The sequence below is a fragment of the Podarcis erhardii genome (assembly GCF_964252035.2).
Source record: "Podarcis erhardii genome assembly, chromosome: 7".
Classification (NCBI taxonomy): domain Eukaryota; kingdom Metazoa; phylum Chordata; class Lepidosauria; order Squamata; family Lacertidae; genus Podarcis; species Podarcis erhardii.
In genome coordinates, this window is record NC_138511.1 from 42055025 (window position 1) to 42074597 (window position 19573).

A 19573-nucleotide genomic window follows, 5' to 3' on the forward strand; every position below is an offset into this window, starting at 1 on the left:
TCTGTCAGCTTCCTCCTCCTCCTAATGTTGCCTCCTCCCCGTCTTCCACCCTACTAGTTCCAATGAGCCACCATGGACACTCCAACAGGGATTTACTTTTGGAGACATTGGCATAAACTTGCTCCACACTGGCTGTACACACGCCTACTTAGGAGTAAGCACCATTGAACTCTGCACTTATGAGAAGACATGCACCAGATTTATTCATTCGATTTTCATTTATCCTGGCTTACTTACTTGCTTACACACACACACACACACACACACACACACCACATTCTCCCCGTTTTATTCTCACAACAACCTTGTGAGGTATGTTTAGGCTGAGAGACCGTGACTGGCCCAGGGTAACCCAGTGACTTTAATGGCTGAGCAGGAATTTGAATCCTGGCATCCCAGGTCCTAGTCCTACACTTGAACTATTATACCACACTAGCTCTTACAACAAGACCTGCAAGACAGCTCATGACAATTTTTGTTTTAAGCACTGTACAATAAAAGCATAGCAATTGAATACAAATCAGGCTTAGCAATTCTAAAATCCATTTACCTAGGAAATAAATATTTGTAATAAAAAGTACCGTAAAGGTAATAAAGGCAGGATTTCTAGCAGAACCCTGTAAGACAGAAGAACTGTCCTGTTCCTCAGCATTGTTCCTCCCCCCCCCCCCCCCGCCTTCACAGCTTGGAGGTTTCCAGTTGCATCAGGATAAAGAGCTTATTTCTCAATGCAAATGCGCCCTCTGCTGCGGGTCTTTTGATTTACAAACAAAAGCTGTCTTTTGCTAGAAGCCAGTGATAGAAAGGCAGGTAGGAACATAGGAAGCTGCCTTTATACAGACTCCAGACCCATTGGACCATCTAGCTCAGTATTGCCTACACTGACTGGCAGCAACTCCCCAAGATTCCAGACTGGAGAACCTTTCCCTCCTCTACCTGGATATGCTGGGGTTGGAACTTGGGACCTTTGGCATGCAAGGCAGATGTTCTGCTAAGGGGTTGAGGTTTTATTCGGAGCTGCTGCTGGATTTCTAGAACTGCATGGGTTTAAATGCACACTTTTTAGGGAACTACCCTGCCTAACCGAACACAGCAAGCTTTTCTTCCAAGTAAGTGTGCATAGGATCAGGCTGCACCATACCAGCCACTATGTTTTGTTATGATGTTAGCTATGACCTGGAAACGATGCCTTATGAGGAATGACTAAGGGAGCTGGGCATGTTTAGCCTGGAGAAGAGGTGGTTAAGGGGTGATATGATAGCCATGTTCAAATATATAAAAGGATGTCACATAGAGGAGGGAGAAAGGTTGTTTTCTGCTGCTCCAGAGAAGCGGACACGGAGCAATGGTTCCAAACTACAAGAAAGAAGATTCCACCTAAACATTAGGAAGAACTTCCTGACAGCAAGAGCTGTTCGACAGTGGAATTTGCTGCCAAGGAGTGTGGTGGAGTCTCCTTCTTTGGAGGTCTTTAAGCAGAGGCTTGACAACCATATGTCAGGAGTGCTCTGATGGTGTTTCCTGCTTGGCAGGGGGTTGGACTCGATGGCCCTTGTGGTCTCTTCCAACTCTATGATTCTATGATTCTATGATTCTATGATATTCTTCAAGACTGAAGAAGCCTTGGGGCATGCATTGGCCTCTATCAGTGGTTTTCAACCAGTGTGCCATAGCACCCTGGGGTGCCTTGAATGATGGTCAGGGGTGTCGCGGTCAACACTGGCCCTTTATTCTGATGCCCTCTCACATATCTGCCTCCCAGACTCTTGCACAACTGTTTGTTGCAGCAGCTCTGGCTTCAAGCTCCCCAGGTGAATGGTGCCTCTGGGGCTGGCCAGGGGGTGCTTCCCAGGCCCCTGTGGGGCATTGTGAGGAGGCACCTCTCTTTGGGATGGGGGGCAGCTCAGAGACCGGGGTGGCAGCTGCAGCTGTGCAGAGGACTCCAAGGACAGGGGAGAAGAGAGGAGGCTGAGGGAACCCTCCTCAAGGGAGGGGTGAGGGGCTGCCAGCTCTGCAGGCAACGGATGACATAACTGGTCTCCTGAGCCCCACAGGGGTGCCACTGATAGACTGTAGTTGGTCAAGGGAGCAGTGGACCCAAAAGGTTGAAAAGCTCTGGCTTATATACACCATCCAGTACTCCAAAAGTCCCTCCTTGCAGGGGCTTGCTCCATGTTTTCATGCCATAGTGGCATCATGAAGTATGGGATTTGTGACATTTGTGGTTCAGTTCATGGGCTACCAATGTTATGTGCATTTTTATGGTGACTTTAGGAAGACTTAATGTAGAAATCATGAGGATCCCCCACTTTGGCTCTATGCCTGATTTTTACAGATTAGTCTGTGTGATAGATGTAATCTGCAATTTGATAGCAGTTTGGGGTGTATCCCATGCAACAATCATGCTAAGTTACCAGGATCTGTTTTTTATTCCCTAGATGTGACTGTTACCCAGGCATGGTCTGATCGTGCAACACTTCTGACCAATTGCTCTGGCTACCAGTGTGTTTCTAGGTCCAGTTCAAAATGCTGGTTTTAATCTTTGGGTCCCTAAACTGTTTGGGGTGGGTTACCTAAATGCACCTTTCCACCTTTGTGCCATGCCTTCTTAGACTGTAAACCTGAAGGTAATGAGCTCTCTTTTTTAAAAAATGATTTAGCCCTCCTCTTGAAAGGGACAGCAATAAACAAATTAAATATAACTGGGACATTTGTCTGAAATTCACAAACATTGACTTGCAATACCTGCCAATGATATTATAACATTCTTTTTTGTGTTCTATTATAATTATGATTTTAAAAAGTTTTTTTTAACCCGTTCCTTTAAGATATTTTTTTAAAAACAAAACACAAATCCTTCAGTGCAGCAAGGAAAAGGTTAACGGCCGGCTCCTGAGACTTGACGTAATCTCCTCTCGGGAAGGGCGGGGCAAAGAAGAACCGGAAGTGACAGGAGCGAGCCCAAAAGGGAAAGAGAGCGAGAGACCGAAAGAAAGGGGGCCAAGGAGCTAGCGAGCGAGCGCTGGCAGGTGAGCGGGACGCGAGTTCGAATCCCAACCGGCCGGATTTGCGGGGGCGTGCGGGGGAAACTTGTGAGGCGGGGGTGTTTGACTCAGCCCCCAATGACGTTCCAGCGGGACGAAGAGGCGCTCCCTTCATCGCCTTGCGAGCAGGGAGAGGGGGCTCTTTCAGGCTCTGCAGACCCCCACCCTCCAAATACGAGCCCTTTACCTGGGATCCCCCCATGTGGTAGGCATACTGCCGCCCCCGGCTCCAAATCTCCTTGTCTAGTGCAGCAGCAGCAGCGACCAACAGCCCTGTGGCACCTGAAAGTCTGCCAGGGTGAATGTGACTGAAGTGAAGAAGCAAATATTTCCTAACTCTATTCCTAATCGGAACAGTCTTGGCATACTATTCAGTGTGTATATTTTGATATAGATATTCTCACAAGGACTTGCTTTCGCTTTAGTGGTGGAGAATGTAAAGACATATTTAAAAGGCAATGTGGTGAAATTGGCAAGACTTCGCCCCTCCTTCCCCCACCACCCCCAGCCATGCACCTTGTCAGTTTCTCCAGAGTAAGCATCCTCTGGAGGACAGCAGATCTTTTGGACCACAGCTCCCATCAGCCAACATGGTCAGTGGCAAGGCATATGGGGAGTCCCAAAAATATGGAGGACATCAGGTTGCAGGATGCTGGAGTAGAGATGGTGGAGAGAGTGAAGATAAAAATCGAACAAGTAACACAGAAGATGGGGGGAGTTCCATTGTCAGTGGCATCCTAACCAAAATGATCACTTGTCATTCTTCTGCAATACCAGCTGTCAGTTTGTACACCAGAGCTCTGTGCAGCAACTCTGCTGGAAACTTAATCAGTGCTTGAAAAAAGCAGGAGGACAATCGGGGAAGTGTGTGAGTGCCAACAGTTTGGGATGGATGAGAGAAAGGGAATAGCCAAATTCTCATTGATGAGCCAGTAATGATCTTGAGAACACTTTTTTTCTGCCAAATCTTCAGCTGCCAAAATCTCCAGATGGTAGCATTCCTCTGTACACCAGGGCATCATCCTATAAAAACCATGAGGGTTTAACCTCTAAAAGGCAGGTTAGAAATGACTGAAATAAATCAATACACTTAAATTCCCTTTCCCATCACTTGGCCATTATCACCACCTCCTGCTTGCGGTTACATTACCCTTTGCATGCATGCGCATATATATATATATGGCATTGAAAAGAAAACATGAGAAGTGAGAATGCACATGCAAATGAAGAATATCTGCCCATACTGCATCAGCCCATTTATGGAATGCAGCTTATGTTAAAGGGCTTCTGGGGGCGGAATTTTATATATATATTTGGCATGGGTATTTTATTTGCAGCGGGAAAATGCATCCATGGCTTCTGTAAATCAAAACAACAACCATCCTGTGCAGTATACAAGGCTCTGTTTTATGGGCTTGATGGCTGAATTCATTTGCTTGGCAATCCCACTCCTCATAGGCTGATTTGATTGACGGAATTTCAAATGGGACCAGGTTCAGGGCTTTGTTCTTATCCTGCTGCAGGATGTCTCCTGGAGCGGCGCTGCAGGAGAAGTATCGTCAGTGCTTGGAGAACAATTTCCACCAGGGCCACACTGGCATCTGCACCGACTCGTCCCTGAAGGAGCGGATGTGGCGGCAACTGCTGGAGGATCCAGAAGTTCACAGTGCCCTGAGAGGGGAGGACACCTTCGCCATGCTTGCCTCGGCCCTGCGAGGACAGCTGGATCTGGGACTGGCACTCCAGAATCTTGGCCGGGCCTTTGAGGTGCTGGAACTGGCAGCCGTCAATCTTTACTTCTTCCCCTGGCGCAAGGAATTTGGAACCATAAAAGTGAGCAATGTGGGGGGAAGTCAGGCATTGTGGGGGTAGAGGGAGGAGGCCACACAGGACTCTGCTATATTGCAGACAGAAACAGTTGTTTATTTTACTTATTTGAATTCCTTCCTTCCAAATCATGCAAAGAGCAGCTCACCTCACATACAGATGTGCAATGTATAAAAATAAAGCCAACCACCTTCCATTCATTGGTGTGCAGAGGTTTACTTAGCCTCTCAGCACCTTTTCCTCAGTTTCCTGATTGTTTCCTGTCTCGGTCAGAGTAGTAATATTTACAGCTGAAATCCTGAGTCTGCTTCTCTTCCAGAGAACTGAAGGAATCATTATTCTTTATTAAATTTCTGTCCTGCCTTTCCTCCTAAAGGAGCCCAGGGCAGCAAATAGCAAAATGGCAGAAACAATACAATTAAATCTAAAATAAAAACAAATTTAAACTTCCTTTTTTTTAAAAAAAAAAAAATAGAAGCTGTCACATACTCCCACAGCTGCTAATTTCATGGCATGGATAAATTTCATACTCGTTTTCAGTAACTGTATCTTTAAGCCATCAGATGCCAGGGTAAACAGGAATGTTCTTAAGTTCCTCCTGAAAGTTAATAACCAGAGAGAGAAATGTGCTTCACCCCGGGAGAGCATTCTGCAAACAGGGAGCCACCACAGAGAAGGCCCTATTAACCGGTCAATGACAGCTGGGCAGCATGTATAACCTCATGCATAATACAAAGATAATATTAGTGCTGTGTACCATGCCTAGTCACTGAACAAACAAACAAACAAACTTGTGGTTTTTGTGTGCTTGAAACACTGTGAGTTGTATCCAAAACTAGTCATATTCACAGAAGGGCTACTGAAATTAATGAACTTAAGGTAGTCATGTTCATTTACTTCAGTGGGTCTGCTCTGAGTAAGACTAGCATTGGCTACAACCTTGTATTATTTTGAACACAGGATTGTTTTATCGATGGCTGTGTAAATTGCTTTGTAACCAAGCGGTCAGCAAATGCTATAAATAAGTAACAGTATTAAATTTGTGTGTCGAGCAATGCAGGGCACTAACTGCTGTGTCTTTCTCTACAGACCTTCTCAGGTGTTTACGTGCACGTCCTCCAGGGAGTCCTGCCTGAGGCCGACATCACCAGGAGTTTCCGCCGGCTGGGCTACATCCCAAGAGACAGCCTCCACCTGGTCATCGCCCAGCTGCCCCCAAGTGCCAGCCTCCTCGCTGCAGCCTGCTGCTTTTTTGCAGCCAGGGTCGAGTGCGAGATCCTGGGGAAGATCGTGCGGGAGCTGGAGCCGTACGCCGCTTCACCTGAAGACCTTCTCCAGGCCCGCAGGGAAGCCAAAGGCAGCCTAGAGAACTGTGTGGCCAAGTTGCAGAGCCTGGTGCGGTGGCCTAGGGGCAGAGATTTCCGTGTGGAGCCAGCTGATGCGATAGACCTGTACAGGGAGAGTCCGGAAGGGCAGGGCCCGTATGGCGACCTTTTGGGACCTAGGTTGCCATTGTCATCGCAGCAGCACCCCATCCCCCTCTGCGAGCGCAGCAGCCCCCGCTTGCGGAGCAGAGAGCAGCACTTCCAGACTCCGCAGGGGCTTGTGGAGAACAGGAGCAAGATGTGGGTGCTGGGCCCGGAGGAGCCCCCATACGGCAACGGGATCCCAGCCTCGGAGGGCCCTGATCTGGAGACCTCCTTCTCCTTTATCTCCCTGCGGCGGGAGCTCAGCAGAACTACGGAAGCGGACTACCCCACGCCTCCGGGAAGCCGCTTCTTGTCTCCCAGCCCTCACTACGACAGCCCTGGTGGCCCCCAGCTCCACCGGGGCAGCAGCCCAGCCTCTCCCTCAGCAAGGCAGCCAAGGAGCCCCCAGCTGAGCCCCACGGGGATGCACCGAGCTCTGGTGCCGGGCGCAGGGATGTCCCCGACAGAGCCGCCGCGCTATCACCTGCATTCGTGCATGCGCCCGGGCAGCCTCCCGGCCTCCTGCTGCAACACCTGCAGATTGCTGCATGGCGGCAGCTGCGATGGAGCGCAGGTCTGCCGGAGCAGCCACCACATGGAAGAGCTGCAAAGCGAGAAGCAGCAGCGCCTCTGGCTGCAGAGGACAGAGGTGGACAAGCTGCTGCACGAGGGGCTGCCGGGAGTCTGGCAATAGCGAGCGCTGGGAGAACCCACCAGGGCATCAACCGGACTTTGGACAGAAAAGCTGTTTCCTCTGCAGTTCTGAGGCTTCATCTAGAACCGCACACACAGTCGGCTTTTCGTCCCCCCCTCTCCCAGGCCTTCCCTCTCGGTTTTCTGAAAAACACTTTCCCTTATTTTTGTTTCAGAGGAAAAAACAGCCAGACTCTCACTTTTCAGCATACATTCTCTTTCCCCTGACAACAGGACTTTTCTCAAATCCTAAATATTTTGAGGATTTAGGTGAACAAATTTGTTGGGGGCTGGGGTGGGGATCCAGTCCTAAACAGTCTCCCGCAGTAGTGTTTGCTGGACAGGTGAGATTCTCCCCCCTCCGCTTCCCTCATCCTTTCCACTGAGCATTTGAGGGGGCACTACTTCATCTGAAAGTGGTTCCAGCTGGCTGACAAGAAATGGCAAGTCAATTGACGTTAGAAGGACACGCACACCCCTCTGCCAGAATCCATCTTTTGTAATATCAGGTCACAATGACGTTTTACATGATGCTCATCTGCTCCCTCTGTGTGTATTCCAAAGGATGTAGGGCAGCCTTTCCCCAACTGGGTGCTATCCAGTTGTTTTGCACTACAGTTCCCACCATCTGCAGCCAGCAGAGCATTAGTATGCTGGGGCTGGTGGGAACTGTAGTGGAAGACATCTGGAGGGCACCAAGGTTGGGGGGGGGGGGGAAGCTACTATAGGGAGCTGCCATGGGAGAAGATGGGCTGAGATTACAGGAGGGGGTGAAGGTTGCTTCTTCTTGTTTATACCTTTTCCTGAATCCTTGTGGCTCTCCTTTGGAAGCTGAGACAGCGCCGGAAAAGCCTTAATGCTGGGTTTGAGTCTCCTGCTACTAGGCAGGGGCAGAGCTGTTCTCAAGCCCTCAGAGGCACTCAGCATCTCCCTGGTGGCTTAAAGAAGCAGAGGTGCAAAATAAACAGAAGTGTAATCTCCTTTGTTCTCTGGATTTCTTTTCTCCCTTCCCCCACCTCCCAGTAGTGTGGGTAGTTGAGTTCCAGAGTTTGAATCCTCACTGGAAGGAACCCAGTTGGGGACTACGTAGCACGCAGGGGGTCTGAGCAGCAATGATTTAAAAGGACTGGGTAGCAACTTCTCTCTGCCAGAGACCCTGGCAAATAGACAATATTAGGCTAGATCATTGGTCTTCAGCTGGTAGGCTGGAATCCAATAGCATAGGGCTTTGGAACCTCTGGCTCTTTGGTCAAATTTGGCCTGGACTAGGTCTCTGTTTGGCTCAGGGTTTCCATTTTTCTCAAACCATGCCCACCTGCCGTCATATGTTATGTCATATATGGGGCAGGTACACAGCTGCACAACCAAGTTTTCTGTGGGCAACTGGACTGAGCAGCTACTCCCTGTTGAAAGCATGACATTAGATGATTGACAGGTGATTTGTCCCATGGGGGTGGGGATATCATGCTACCACCATAGAAATATATGGGGAAATATTAAGAATTCCATCTCCGAAAGCATGCTTAGGTTAAAGTTGGCTGCCAGGTCTGGAAAAGTTGAAACTACTGCTAGCTGTTTGGCTTAGTATAAAGCAGCTGCATATGTATCATGGAGTTAACCAATCAGAATTTTCTGATCATTAAAGACAAGCACTTCCAGAAGTAAAAGATGCACTTATCTATTACAGTAGTTGTTTTCAAGGCTGTTCTGAAAACTTCCCTCCCACACTTTCCTCCTTGGCCACCTAGTCTTCCCAGTGTCACTTTGGCTCTTGCACAAAAGTCAGGAGGCAGGTGTAACTGGTCAGTTCTCTTTTTGATGCTTCTGGCATAACTTTGGCCTCCTAAAGGTGCTTCAAGCACTATTTTCTGTTTCCCTACACAAAGCAAAGCAATATCACAGCTCTAGCAAAATGATTCTGCTTGAGCCCTCGTTTGCTGCTGCTGCTGCTGCTGCTGCTGCTGCTACTTGACTGTCCACTGTCAGCAGTGGAGAAGAGCTTGAATATGCTGCTGTGCTCCAGAGCCACTACCATTTTCACCTCTGAATCAGAAAGGAAGGCCTTCAAAAGCTCACTGGACCAAGAAGGGATATATACTTATGTGTTTGCTACAATAGAGATGCAAAGAGGTTGAAGTCCCTGATCTTCCAACCCCACCCACGATAAGTTGCTAAGCAGAGCTTGACGCACAGAACAAGCAGTGCATGCAGGCAGGGATGCAAAACAGTGTGGGAGTTAAAGGCGCCTGGGCACCTCTAAATGCAGAGATGCTGCTGTTGCTGCCTAGGAACTTCCCTCCACTATATATAAGGCTGCCTCCTAGGGAACTGGCATCTCCCTCCCCACCCTCCCAGTCCTTCTAAGGCTCACAGCAGCTTTAGTATTCACCCTCCAGGCACACTACTCAAAGACAGCAGCGGCAAAAGACTTTATTGAGACACAGTCCTGGTTCAGTCTTGGGTTTTGCCCGCAAATAAGGGGCGGGATAAGGGGCTACTATTCGGCCCTGCGCTTTCCATCATGGGAGAGTCGAGCTGATAATTCAGGAGCTTCAGTGCAGCTTGGCAAACCAGCTCCCAGTTGGTAATCAGTGTCTACCAGCAGGGGCAGCTGATTCCTATGAAGAACATGGGACCTGTCACGACACCCTCTGTAGGCTCCTGGCTCTTTGCCCCGACGCCGCTGGCAGCGCCCAGCACTGCCTCTCTTCAAGCTCTGCCCTTTGAAAGAGAAACAGAAGTACCACAGTGCCACAATTGTTTCAGATTTATTTTTTGTTTTTTGCACTCAGGCAATGGCAATCCTGCAACCATGGAGTTGGGAGGGGCTGGAAAGGTTATCTAGTCCCAGTGCAGGAAACCCCCTTGTAGGGCATCGGTGGTCTCTGCTTAAAAACCTCCCTGAACCTTCCCTAAGCATCATTTGCTGCTGCTTTCAGGATCCAGTATTTCAAAGGTGTTTTCAAAGACTTCATGCTTTTCATATGCCCCTTTTGTTTTAGCAAGGGCTTCAGTGCAACCTGCTTCCTGATCCCAGTGCATGTCATACTCCTACCATTCATCAGCTAATGGGTGGCTGGAGCACACCTTGCTTCAGCAAAGGAACAATCAGTAGCTTCTTTTAACACCCTATTGTTCCTTTGAAGCCATATTGGCAGCTGCTTCAGGTGTGGAGCAAGTGGGCATGGTTTGCTAAGAGCAGCACGGAAGGCCAAAGTTGGCCCATGGGCCACAACTTCCGCACCCTGCTTCCAGCTTCCTGTGGTCATAGCTGTGTGAAAGAACATGGGAGACATAAACAGCAGAGAATAGTGGAGCAGCTTCAGCTTAATGAGACTCCTAGCTGGCTACATTTCTAGGTGAGTGGTGGGGAACCCACAGTCCACGGGTCTAATTAGGCCAAGCCTCCACACTTGACGAAGCCACAGTCACCTGCATTGCACCTGACATCATATATCACATCTGGTGTCAGGTACGTACAGACATGGCCAGGCTGAAATGGGGTTTGCAGGCAGTGTTGACTAGCTGATTGGTAGCCCCTGCAAAGTTGTGCAAAGACCCATGCATCTGTCAAACGTGGCCACCTACCTGTCAATCACCTCACATAACAATGGCATTATTATAAGGTTGAAGTGACCTCTGCTTCAGAGTACGGTATCTGACAAAGTGTGTATTACACACAAAAGCTCATACCTTGAAAGCTTATATTTAGTTGATCTTAACGGTGCCACTGGAACTATTTAAAAAGATTTTTTCATCTTTTTATTTATTATGATCAGGAGACCAGTAAGCCATCTACTCAACTAAGGGGAGGACCATACCTGAGTGGTAGAAAATGCCCCAGGTTCAATTCCTGGTGTCTGGGGGTAGAGCTGGGAGACAGCTCTGCCTGAAATCTCTGGAAAGCTGCTGCCAATCAGTGTAGAGTAGACAACACTGAGCTAGATGGACCAATGGTGTGGCTTGGTGTAAGACAGCTTCCACTGTTGTTAAGTGCACTTTGCTCCAGCCCTCGCCCGTCCTTACCAGGAGCAGTGTGCATCCTCAGGGCCGACTGCGCTTGCCTGTGCACTCTACACTGGGGGCGGCCCTCTTGTTGCGATGGTGCGGGAAGGTTGGCATGAGCTCTGGCTCGCAGGCTGGAAAAAGAGGGAGAAGATGAATCAGGTTGTGGCGGCAGCCCTGAGTGTGGGGAAAGGAAGCCACAAGAGACTTACGCAAAGGCTTCTCCTTGAAGTAGGAGCTCTCCAGGCAGTCGCCAGCTGTCGCTCTGAAGAGGAAGAGACATGAAAGCAAGGGATGAATTCACCTTTCACTTGTTTATCCCTCTATTCCACCCCAAATTTCTGGCTTGGGAAAGCTGTTCTCCTGCAGCGGCTCCACTCTTCCTTCCTGAATGTGCCTCTGCCAAGCCAAGGGCTCTGGCCAGAGGATATCACAGGAGCAATCGAAGACAAGCGAGCAGGTGCCCACCTTACAGCTAGCTCATTTATTCAGGGATGCAGCTAGTCTCTCCCGGGCAAGGAAGGGCTCACATCCAGGAACCTGTGCCTTGTACAGTTGCAGTAAAATTACACGCAGGGTCCAATCCATCCTGCGCAGGATTTCGATTTCCTGCTGTGACTACCTGCTGTAGGTCATCCCCCTATGCTGTCTCTGAACCTGCATGTTCTGCTTTCAACTGCTCTGTCCTCCACCAAGTTAATTCATTCCTTTGGAAAGCTGCAGGAGCACTCCACTGCATGTAAAGCTGCTGCTTTTGTCTCTCTCATAACCTTGCTGCTGATTGGTTTAGATGGATGACCCTGAGAGCTTCTGTATTTTGACCGGGGATGGAGAAAACACTTCTGCCATGGCTAAATTTTAGTTGCCCTTTTCTAACTCTACCTGTCTGGGCGCCGATCAGAATGGCGAAACAGAATTCCAAAAGGCAGGAGCATCGCAACAACGTCGGCCTCTTTCCCAGCCTGGGTCCAGTTACCTTTTCTTGGGATCGTACATGAAGAGGAAGTTGAGGAGGCGAAGGCCAGCCTCCGACAGCCACGGGAACTTGTGCTTCAGGTTATTGTACGGCTGTTTGCGCAGGGTGTACTGGCTCACCAGTGGCAGCTTGGAGAAGCCCTGGAGGTGAGAGGGACACAAAGAAAGGCACTAAATAAAGTGTTTGCCTCTAACATACGGCTTAACTTGCTTGCTGGAGCCATCTAAAGAAGGGATAACCGGAGATGTGTGGGGGAGGGGGGAAGAGGCACATGCTAAGACCACCAAATGTTGATTTTACCATTACATTGTACTGTAAGCTAGGTCCTTCATACACGCACACTACTTTCTATCCATCCAGGCAGGAAGGCATCATCAGAGTTCAAGGACCCATTTCAGCCAGCTAAAATTCATGGAAGGTGCAAAGCAGAGCTGGTGAAGGGTGTGACTTGGGGAAAGTGGGTGTGGCTGGGGAAAATCTTAAGGCCAGATAGAGAGATTTGGAGGAGCATATTTGATCCTCAGGGCCTGATGCCCCCCATCCCTGATCTAATGTTACAGCCTCTCAACAGTGCACCTGATCTCCTCGTATCTTACTGCAGCCTGCATTGCATGGGTTGATGGGGGTCAGACTGCGGGTTAGCAGCCATGCCTTTGCATATGATATTGGGTCAGAGGACCTTTCCGCCACCTGCAGTGCTGCAGCACTAAGGAAAGGCTACATAAGAAGAGGCACAAAGGGGCAAAACCCAAGCAGGAGGGGGGAGCAGCAAAGCAGAGGTGGGATGAGGTGTGGGGACTACTCACTGGCCAGATGGTCTCGTTGGGTGTGCCCAGAAGCTGTACAATCATGTCTATCTGCTGGATCTCAGAGCTCCCAGGTAGTAACGGTTTATGAGCCAGCAGCTCTGCCAGGATGCAACCCACCGCCCTGCAGGGAAGACTCACAGTTAACACAAAGAGGCTAGCAGCTATTCCCTCCACCCTCTCAGGCCTAGGAAAAACCATTTTGTCCACAGAGCCATGAATCCAGGCCTCAAATGATACATTTTTCCTTTCTGTCCTCCTAATCCCCACATTAGGCGTGGGGGATGGAGGAAAGGAGACGTCTTCTTCCCTCACCACATATCTATGGCGGTGGTCTGTGTTATTGTCCCCAGAAGCAGCTCAGGGGCTCGGTACCTGGAAAAGAGGGAAGAAAGTGTTCCAGGGAAGGTCGATGTCAGCTCACAATGGCTGGTGCATTGAGGGGCTGGCATTCTGTAATTTGAATTCAGCAGACAATGGGCATTTCCTTAATCGGAAAAAGAGGGGTCTTTTCCTGTTGCAATAGCCCACCTTTTTGTCCCTGAGGGCTGCACTTGGTATTGGGGTGGCGGCGGGGGAGGGGAAATGACACACACGCACACAACCTCCCTCCTCTTTCTCACACAAGAGGCAGAAGATGCACAAACAGAATCTCATTGATCCCCTTTGCACATGTTCCTCTTCCCTGCTTCCAAGCATAAGGACAGTCAATCTCCCTTCAGCCTGTCACAGGCAGCCAAGTGATAACGAGGGCCCTGAGCAACCAACGGTGGGACACAGGGAAAGACTGCACATCCTGCAGGTTGCCCACCTGCTTCCTTCGTCACATTAAACCTTAGTTAAAAGAAACCTCTTGTTAACGTGCTGCTGCTCTAAAGTGCTGCTTTGTTCCTCGTCTGCTGCTGGCAGCTCTCGGAGCAACAAGCCCTAAGCCTTGGCTTGCTGTTGTCTGAACCAAGGCTTGTGATTTGTTTCTCTCCAAACAAACCACAAGTCGAAGCCAAAGTTTGTGCCTGACCCATGAGTCCAAGTCTGCACACAATGGCAAGCCAGATGCTGTTTTTTCCTTCCACAGTGCTACGGGAGATGTGGAGGAGAAAAGTGCATAATTCTGAGCAGTGGGCACCAGCACACTGCTTATTCACCTTAAACCATTGCTTATTTTTAACCAGGGTTTTAACGCTGGCTGAATCAGGCCCCTATATGTGTCAAGAGCAGAAACTCTTGTCTTGCTTTGGCTCTGGTCTGACTCACATTTCCTAAGTACACATGTCAGGAAGGTGTGGAGTCTTCTTTCTATGAGCTCCATTCCCATGCCTTCCCCAGGCAATTATTTTGAGTTGGTTGGGTATCAAAACCATAAGGAAGCAGCCTATCAGTGAAAGCAAAGCTCCTTTCCTTCTTAGCTACCCTCTGGCCCAAAGGTAGTGATTGTGCAGGAGTGTTGATTAGTCAAGGGATGCTCAAAGTCTACTCACCAGAGTGTGACAACTTTGGGAGTCATGGGCTTCAGGGGGACCCTGTAAGCACGAGCCAACCCAAAGTCCGCTGCAAGAAGAGGAGACACTCAAGGTCAAAGGGCAGGTCCAACTGCATTACAAACCAATCAGGTATGTGTCTGTGATGGTGGAAGTCATCAAGGGAGGCCAGATGTTGGCCAAACACTCACCCGTCTTTACGCAACCTTTGTCAGTCATGAGCAAGTTGGATACCTTCAGGTCCCTGTTGTTGGAGGAAAGAGAGGTTCATCAGGAGACAGACAAAACCAAGTGCAGCCCTTCCCCAAATCCTGCTCCCTTAAGCAGCCTCTCTCCCACACTGACACAGATAGTAGCAGGCCTGCAAGCTACATATTGATCCTATCTCCAGTCAAATGCCCAGTCCTTGCTCTTCTCTCACCTATGGATTATGAAGTTTTCATGCAGGTACTGAAGGCCCTTGAGAACCTGGAGAATGATACACTTCACCTGCAATGGGTTGGAGTAAATGAATAGGGCATCATTAAGGAGCCATCTCTCTTGCGTAAAACACACGTTACTTTGTCTTGTGCCATATTCTGCTCTGGGGTTCAAAGTTCCACAGAAAGGCAACACAAGAAGCTGAAAGGATTAGTCTTATTGAACTGACCTAAAGCATACTTTACCTTATGGGCCAATGATCTGTCTCAATATACGGCAGCTTCCTATGATATGGATGATGCCCAAATAAACCAACCAGGCTACTCCTGCTCTGTTTGAACACCTACATACTTTGATTCTTTTGTTCATGCTTTCCTTTTAAAAAGTGCCTTCTTGTCTTTCTTCCATCTCAAATTTGGTCACAACCATGCCTTGGGTTCAACCAACTGCACCTTTTTATGACATCTCTTTCATTCTGATGAAGACAGTGATCCGAACAATCAACACAAGGCTGTTACTTTCCCCATCTCACCTGAGCTTCAGAGAAGGGAGCCTGCATGTTCTCCAGGAGGCTGGCGAGGTCCTGCTCACAGTAACCCATCACAAGGAAAATGCTGCAGGACAAACACACACATTTTCTTTTCTGTAGTTGGAGATATATCTACCCAAGAGGCCAGAGCTGAGCAGAAAGAAGTGGCTTAAAAGACAGGCTCTTGACTGCTTGAGTCATATTCTGGAGGCCACAATGCCTTGGAAACCATGCTTTGCTTTCAGAAACAAAGCAACCCCCCACCCCCAGCTTCCTTTATTCCTGCTAACCTCCATCCTGCTTTGTGTGCAAAGTTTTGTATTTTTAAAGTTTGTATTTTTTATTTTTAAAAAAGATTATATAAGCTAGCCTTAGCATTCAAGAATAGCTGATGTAACTGCAGTGGGGAACCTCTGACATGCAGGTTGAATAAGACTCGCCCCACAACGCCAACTGGGGCAGCCACCTGCAGGGCAGGTAAAGATACAATTTGCACCAAAGTCCTGTGCCTTTGCAACTTCTGCGAATCATCTTATGGTCAATGCCTACAAAGTCCTGTGTTTTTCAAGTGCCACCTATCAGCTGACTGCCAGAACTTGCAAAGTGCTGTGCCTTTGCCTGTGCAATTTTAATTTCAAACAGCATGAGTAAAGGAAGATGGGTCATCCAATGCTATTACTGTGTCAGGTGTTTTGACAGGTCCAGTTGTCAAACTTGGCCCATGGGAGCAGTGAGGGAGGTAAAACTCTTGCCCAATGGCAAGATCCAGCCCCCCACTCTTGGGTGACATAAAATGGCAGCTTTGGGGGACAGGAACGAAAAGCCTCCTGCTTGAGGTAGAGGAAAGGTTATGGGGACAGGAAGGGCCTGGTCAGTACCTCTCCAAGTGATTCCCCACCACCACCTCTTTCAGTTCCACAATGTTGGGGTGCTGGAGCTTCAGTAACAAGGTGATCTCTCGTAGGCTGCTGATGGGAATCCCTATAGGGAGAAGTAGCACATTAAGATGACAGTGGGCAAGACTAAACACAAAGTATATTTCATTGAGCCAAGACCAGCAGGGATGCCTCAGAGCTCTCCCATTCTGCTCACCATCTTTCTCTTTGTCCATCCGCACCTTCTTCAGTGCCACAATCTCATCTGTTTGGGTGTCCCGGGCACGATCTGGAACGGCAATGCAATCAGAGTTCTGTGCCTGGGGAAGCCACTCTCCACCTTCCACTCCCACAGACAAGCTAACGTAGAGCTGGGAGTGCTCCTGGACTCAAGTGCCAACTCAAAAGTTGCCTCTCATCAAAGTGGCTTTACACAAGCCACTTTCCCACCTCCTTTCTTGCTTTTCCACCTGGGATTATCATTGTCCTAAATCATATAGTGTGAAAATGTCATCAATGATATTTATGCCTGAAAAATATACATCTATTATCACTGGAGAGATTTCAAAGAGAGCTGGAGAGGGTGTGTGCATGGCCAAGATCAGGGAGCTGAGATTTTGAATTCCAACTACACCTGCTTAAGTCATAACATCAAGGAACAGACAGGACCTTAACCAGCTCTGGGGCCACCCCCTGTGTTCCAGATTGTCTTGGGTCACACACAGCACCAGTTCTTGACTGGTTCATGTGGCAGCACTCACACACAATGCCGTAGGTCCCTTCTCCAATACGATTGAGTTTCTCGAATTCCTTCACACTCCGACATCTTCCCAGCTGAAACAACAGATGGGTCACAGAACTAAGTCCCTGCTTGATTCCTGAGGAGATGCTGCTGAGGATCCTGGTCATATAAACAAAGATCATTACACCATTCCCAGGCATCTCCTTACAACTGGAAGATGGTGAATAATATTATTTCTGCTTCTTTGCACAACTTTTTATTGTTAAATAACGTAAAATGGTAGAAATTTTTTAACCTGCTTTTCAATTAAAAAATTCCCAAGAGTGAGAAGAAAATAACAATAATAGCACAACTGAATAATACTTTTCAGTGTTATGCAGTAACTGCACATATAACTGACATATATATAGCCATGCAGAGCAACCTCATACACATACACTTGGAAGTAAATTGGAATCACACCTTACCCACTTATCCCTCCTGGGTAAGTAAGCATAGGATTTAGCAATGTCTTCAATGCCAAGGTTGCAGGTTCGATCCCTGTATGGGACAGCTGCATATTCCTGCATTGCATTGGACTAGTTGATCCTCAGGGTCTCTTCCAACTCTACAACTCTATAATTCTATGAAAATTATGTCTACGTGGAATGAAAGTTGCACATGGTTTCAGTATCGATAAAATACGCTCGGGGCAAATAATCTCACCATCCACAGTCAGCCCCATCAGTATGTGCCAAGGCCACATTTGCACAAGCAGTATTTGCACGTTCAGGGCTTAATACACGCACAATCCGCAGCTCTTCTGCGGACGTTTCACTGTAGGATTTGCAAGCGCCAGAGAATAAAAACCCTGCACACCCCCAGCCCCGTCCGCCTTGCAAACACGCAAGAGGGGCGGGGCAACTCTTCCACGCAAATTCTCCTGGGAGTTGTAGTTCCACTTACCCTGTGTCCTTGAGGTACCGTGAAGAAGCCGCCGCCGCCGCCGCCTCGGAGCCGCTTCAGCCGCAAACTCTCTGACTCCGGCTCAGCCGAACCCGCCTCCGTCATGGCCGAAGCAGAGCGCACTTCTACTTTCCTCACAGCCACTGCGCATGCTCAAGCCACTTCCGTACAGTTATAGTATGAACTTCCGCACAGAGCCCTTAGCAACGGTTGCTACGCGAGCCCTTTGCCCTGAGCGGGAGAAACTGGGGTACTAAAATCGGGCGAGGGGGAGAGAAAGGAAGGATCCAGTCCTCCTAGATTAGACTGAAGAGTGGGGAACACACCTTTTCTAAATTATCATTTTTTTTGCATAGCATTCTAAGTGGCTTACAGAACATAAATACCAAGTTCCAAAATTATTATTATTATTATTATTATTATTAGCCTTCTAAAAAGCACCCCAAAACTTTAATACTAAAGCTGTACATAAGGTAATATACAGCAAAATATAGAGGCTGAGTTTAGATGCTTTGCAATTGGTAGAGGGCATTTGGAAGAATGTGATGCTTTAGCCCACCTGGGCTTTCATTCTCCTCCAACCATCCAATGTCTACAAGGAGAGATGCACCTGTCAGAAAGATGCACCAGTCAGGATCGAGACTACAGTCACTGTGGCGATAGTCATCTAGGCCATGCAAGGAGTTGCAGTGGAACATTACGCATTGCGATCTTAAGTGACTACTCTCTGCTCCATTTGACCAAGCCTGTGATCCTGGCAGGGCAAGAGGGCCCAGGAAGCATTTCACCAGAAATAGCAATTGCTGAAGCGGAGTAGTTGCCATTCACAGAGTGTACTCCCCAGTGTTGCTTTCACTGGTGCAACAGGCACTTTTCTGTGTGTTGGGTTTCATAGCCACACCCACAGTACATGCTTACTCTGTATGATGTTGGCCTGAATATATTTTGTAGCATTTATTATAATATCTTAAATTGCAAACTGTCTTTGCCGAAAGATTGTACATAAAAGTGATAAAATAAATAAATGAATAGTTCCTCCCTACACATAGGGTGCCTTACTCTTGCATCTGCAGTTAGAGAAGTGAAGGTTCCTTTTGCACCATTGTGTCTTTCAGACATAATGTGTGTGAGGAGAACCTGAGCTTACAGGGTTACACAGCTCAGAGCGTGCGTCCTGCCTACTGTGGGGAGGAGAGACTCTGCGTCACTTCCGAGGGTCTCAGTCCTTTGTTCTATTCTGCTTTTGGTTCTTGTCCGGGACAGACATGCTTGCACAATGTTCCGTGACTGTGGATAATTCTGCTGTATTAAAGTGCTTTTAGCTTTTAGTAACTCTGCATGAAACTCTGATTTATGCACACTGACGCACAGGAGACAGAGGCTTATTTTTCTGACCGCTGCTGGATTCTGCTGTTTTGCTCAGAGCTTTAGAATGCGTTTGAAGGCCTGCTGCCATGGAAGCTCTCTGAGCTATAAATCACTTCAGAATGTGTTCCCTTTTTGTGCCAAATGCCCCTTCATCAAAGCTCTCCCTTCTGTGCTTCACCTTCACATGAGAGCAGGGTGATGCTGCTCACACCTTATCTGATGAGTTGTGGGTGCGGTGATAGGATTTCATATATGGTGGTCAGTGTGCAGTGTGAAGGTTCTATCACAGATACAATTTTCATAGTAGTTTAAGATAAGAATTTAAGAGCCTTCTGGATCAGGCCAATGGCCCCTCTAGTCCAGCATCCTGGTCACCCACCTGCTTTTGGGGAAACC

General features: G+C 48.3%; 2 protein-coding genes across 3 annotated transcripts; one reads left to right on the top strand and one right to left on the bottom strand.

Annotated features, from left to right (window-relative positions):
* The first annotated feature begins 2940 nt into the window (after nucleotides 1–2940).
* SPATA2L (spermatogenesis associated 2 like) lies at nucleotides 2941–8013 on the top strand. 2 transcript variants are annotated; one of them, XM_081872263.1, is made up of 3 exons: nucleotides 2941–3029; nucleotides 4568–4877; nucleotides 5961–8013. In XM_081872263.1, exons 2-3 carry the CDS (start codon nucleotides 4569–4571, stop codon nucleotides 7032–7034), a joined length of 1383 nt encoding a protein of 460 aa, XP_081728389.1. In that variant the 5' UTR covers nucleotides 2941–3029; nucleotide 4568; the 3' UTR covers nucleotides 7035–8013. The 2 variants fall into 2 exon arrangements, with proteins under 2 accessions (XP_081728389.1, XP_081728388.1); XM_081872262.1 differs by lacking the exon at nucleotides 2941–3029 and adding an exon at nucleotides 3068–3249.
* A 1434-nt stretch (nucleotides 8014–9447) lies between these two features.
* Nucleotides 9448–17965, bottom strand: CDK10 (cyclin dependent kinase 10). The gene is made up of 14 exons (XM_081872264.1): nucleotides 17810–17965; nucleotides 16884–16956; nucleotides 16340–16411; nucleotides 16126–16228; nucleotides 15251–15332; nucleotides 14720–14787; nucleotides 14490–14542; nucleotides 14299–14368; nucleotides 13136–13195; nucleotides 12821–12944; nucleotides 12015–12154; nucleotides 11251–11303; nucleotides 11060–11172; nucleotides 9448–9754 (listed from the first exon to the last, which is right to left on the bottom strand). Exons 1-13 carry the CDS (start codon nucleotides 17912–17914, stop codon nucleotides 11078–11080), a joined length of 1098 nt encoding a protein of 365 aa, XP_081728390.1. The 5' UTR covers nucleotides 17915–17965; the 3' UTR covers nucleotides 9448–9754; nucleotides 11060–11077.
* Nucleotides 17966–19573: the final 1608 nt, after the last annotated feature.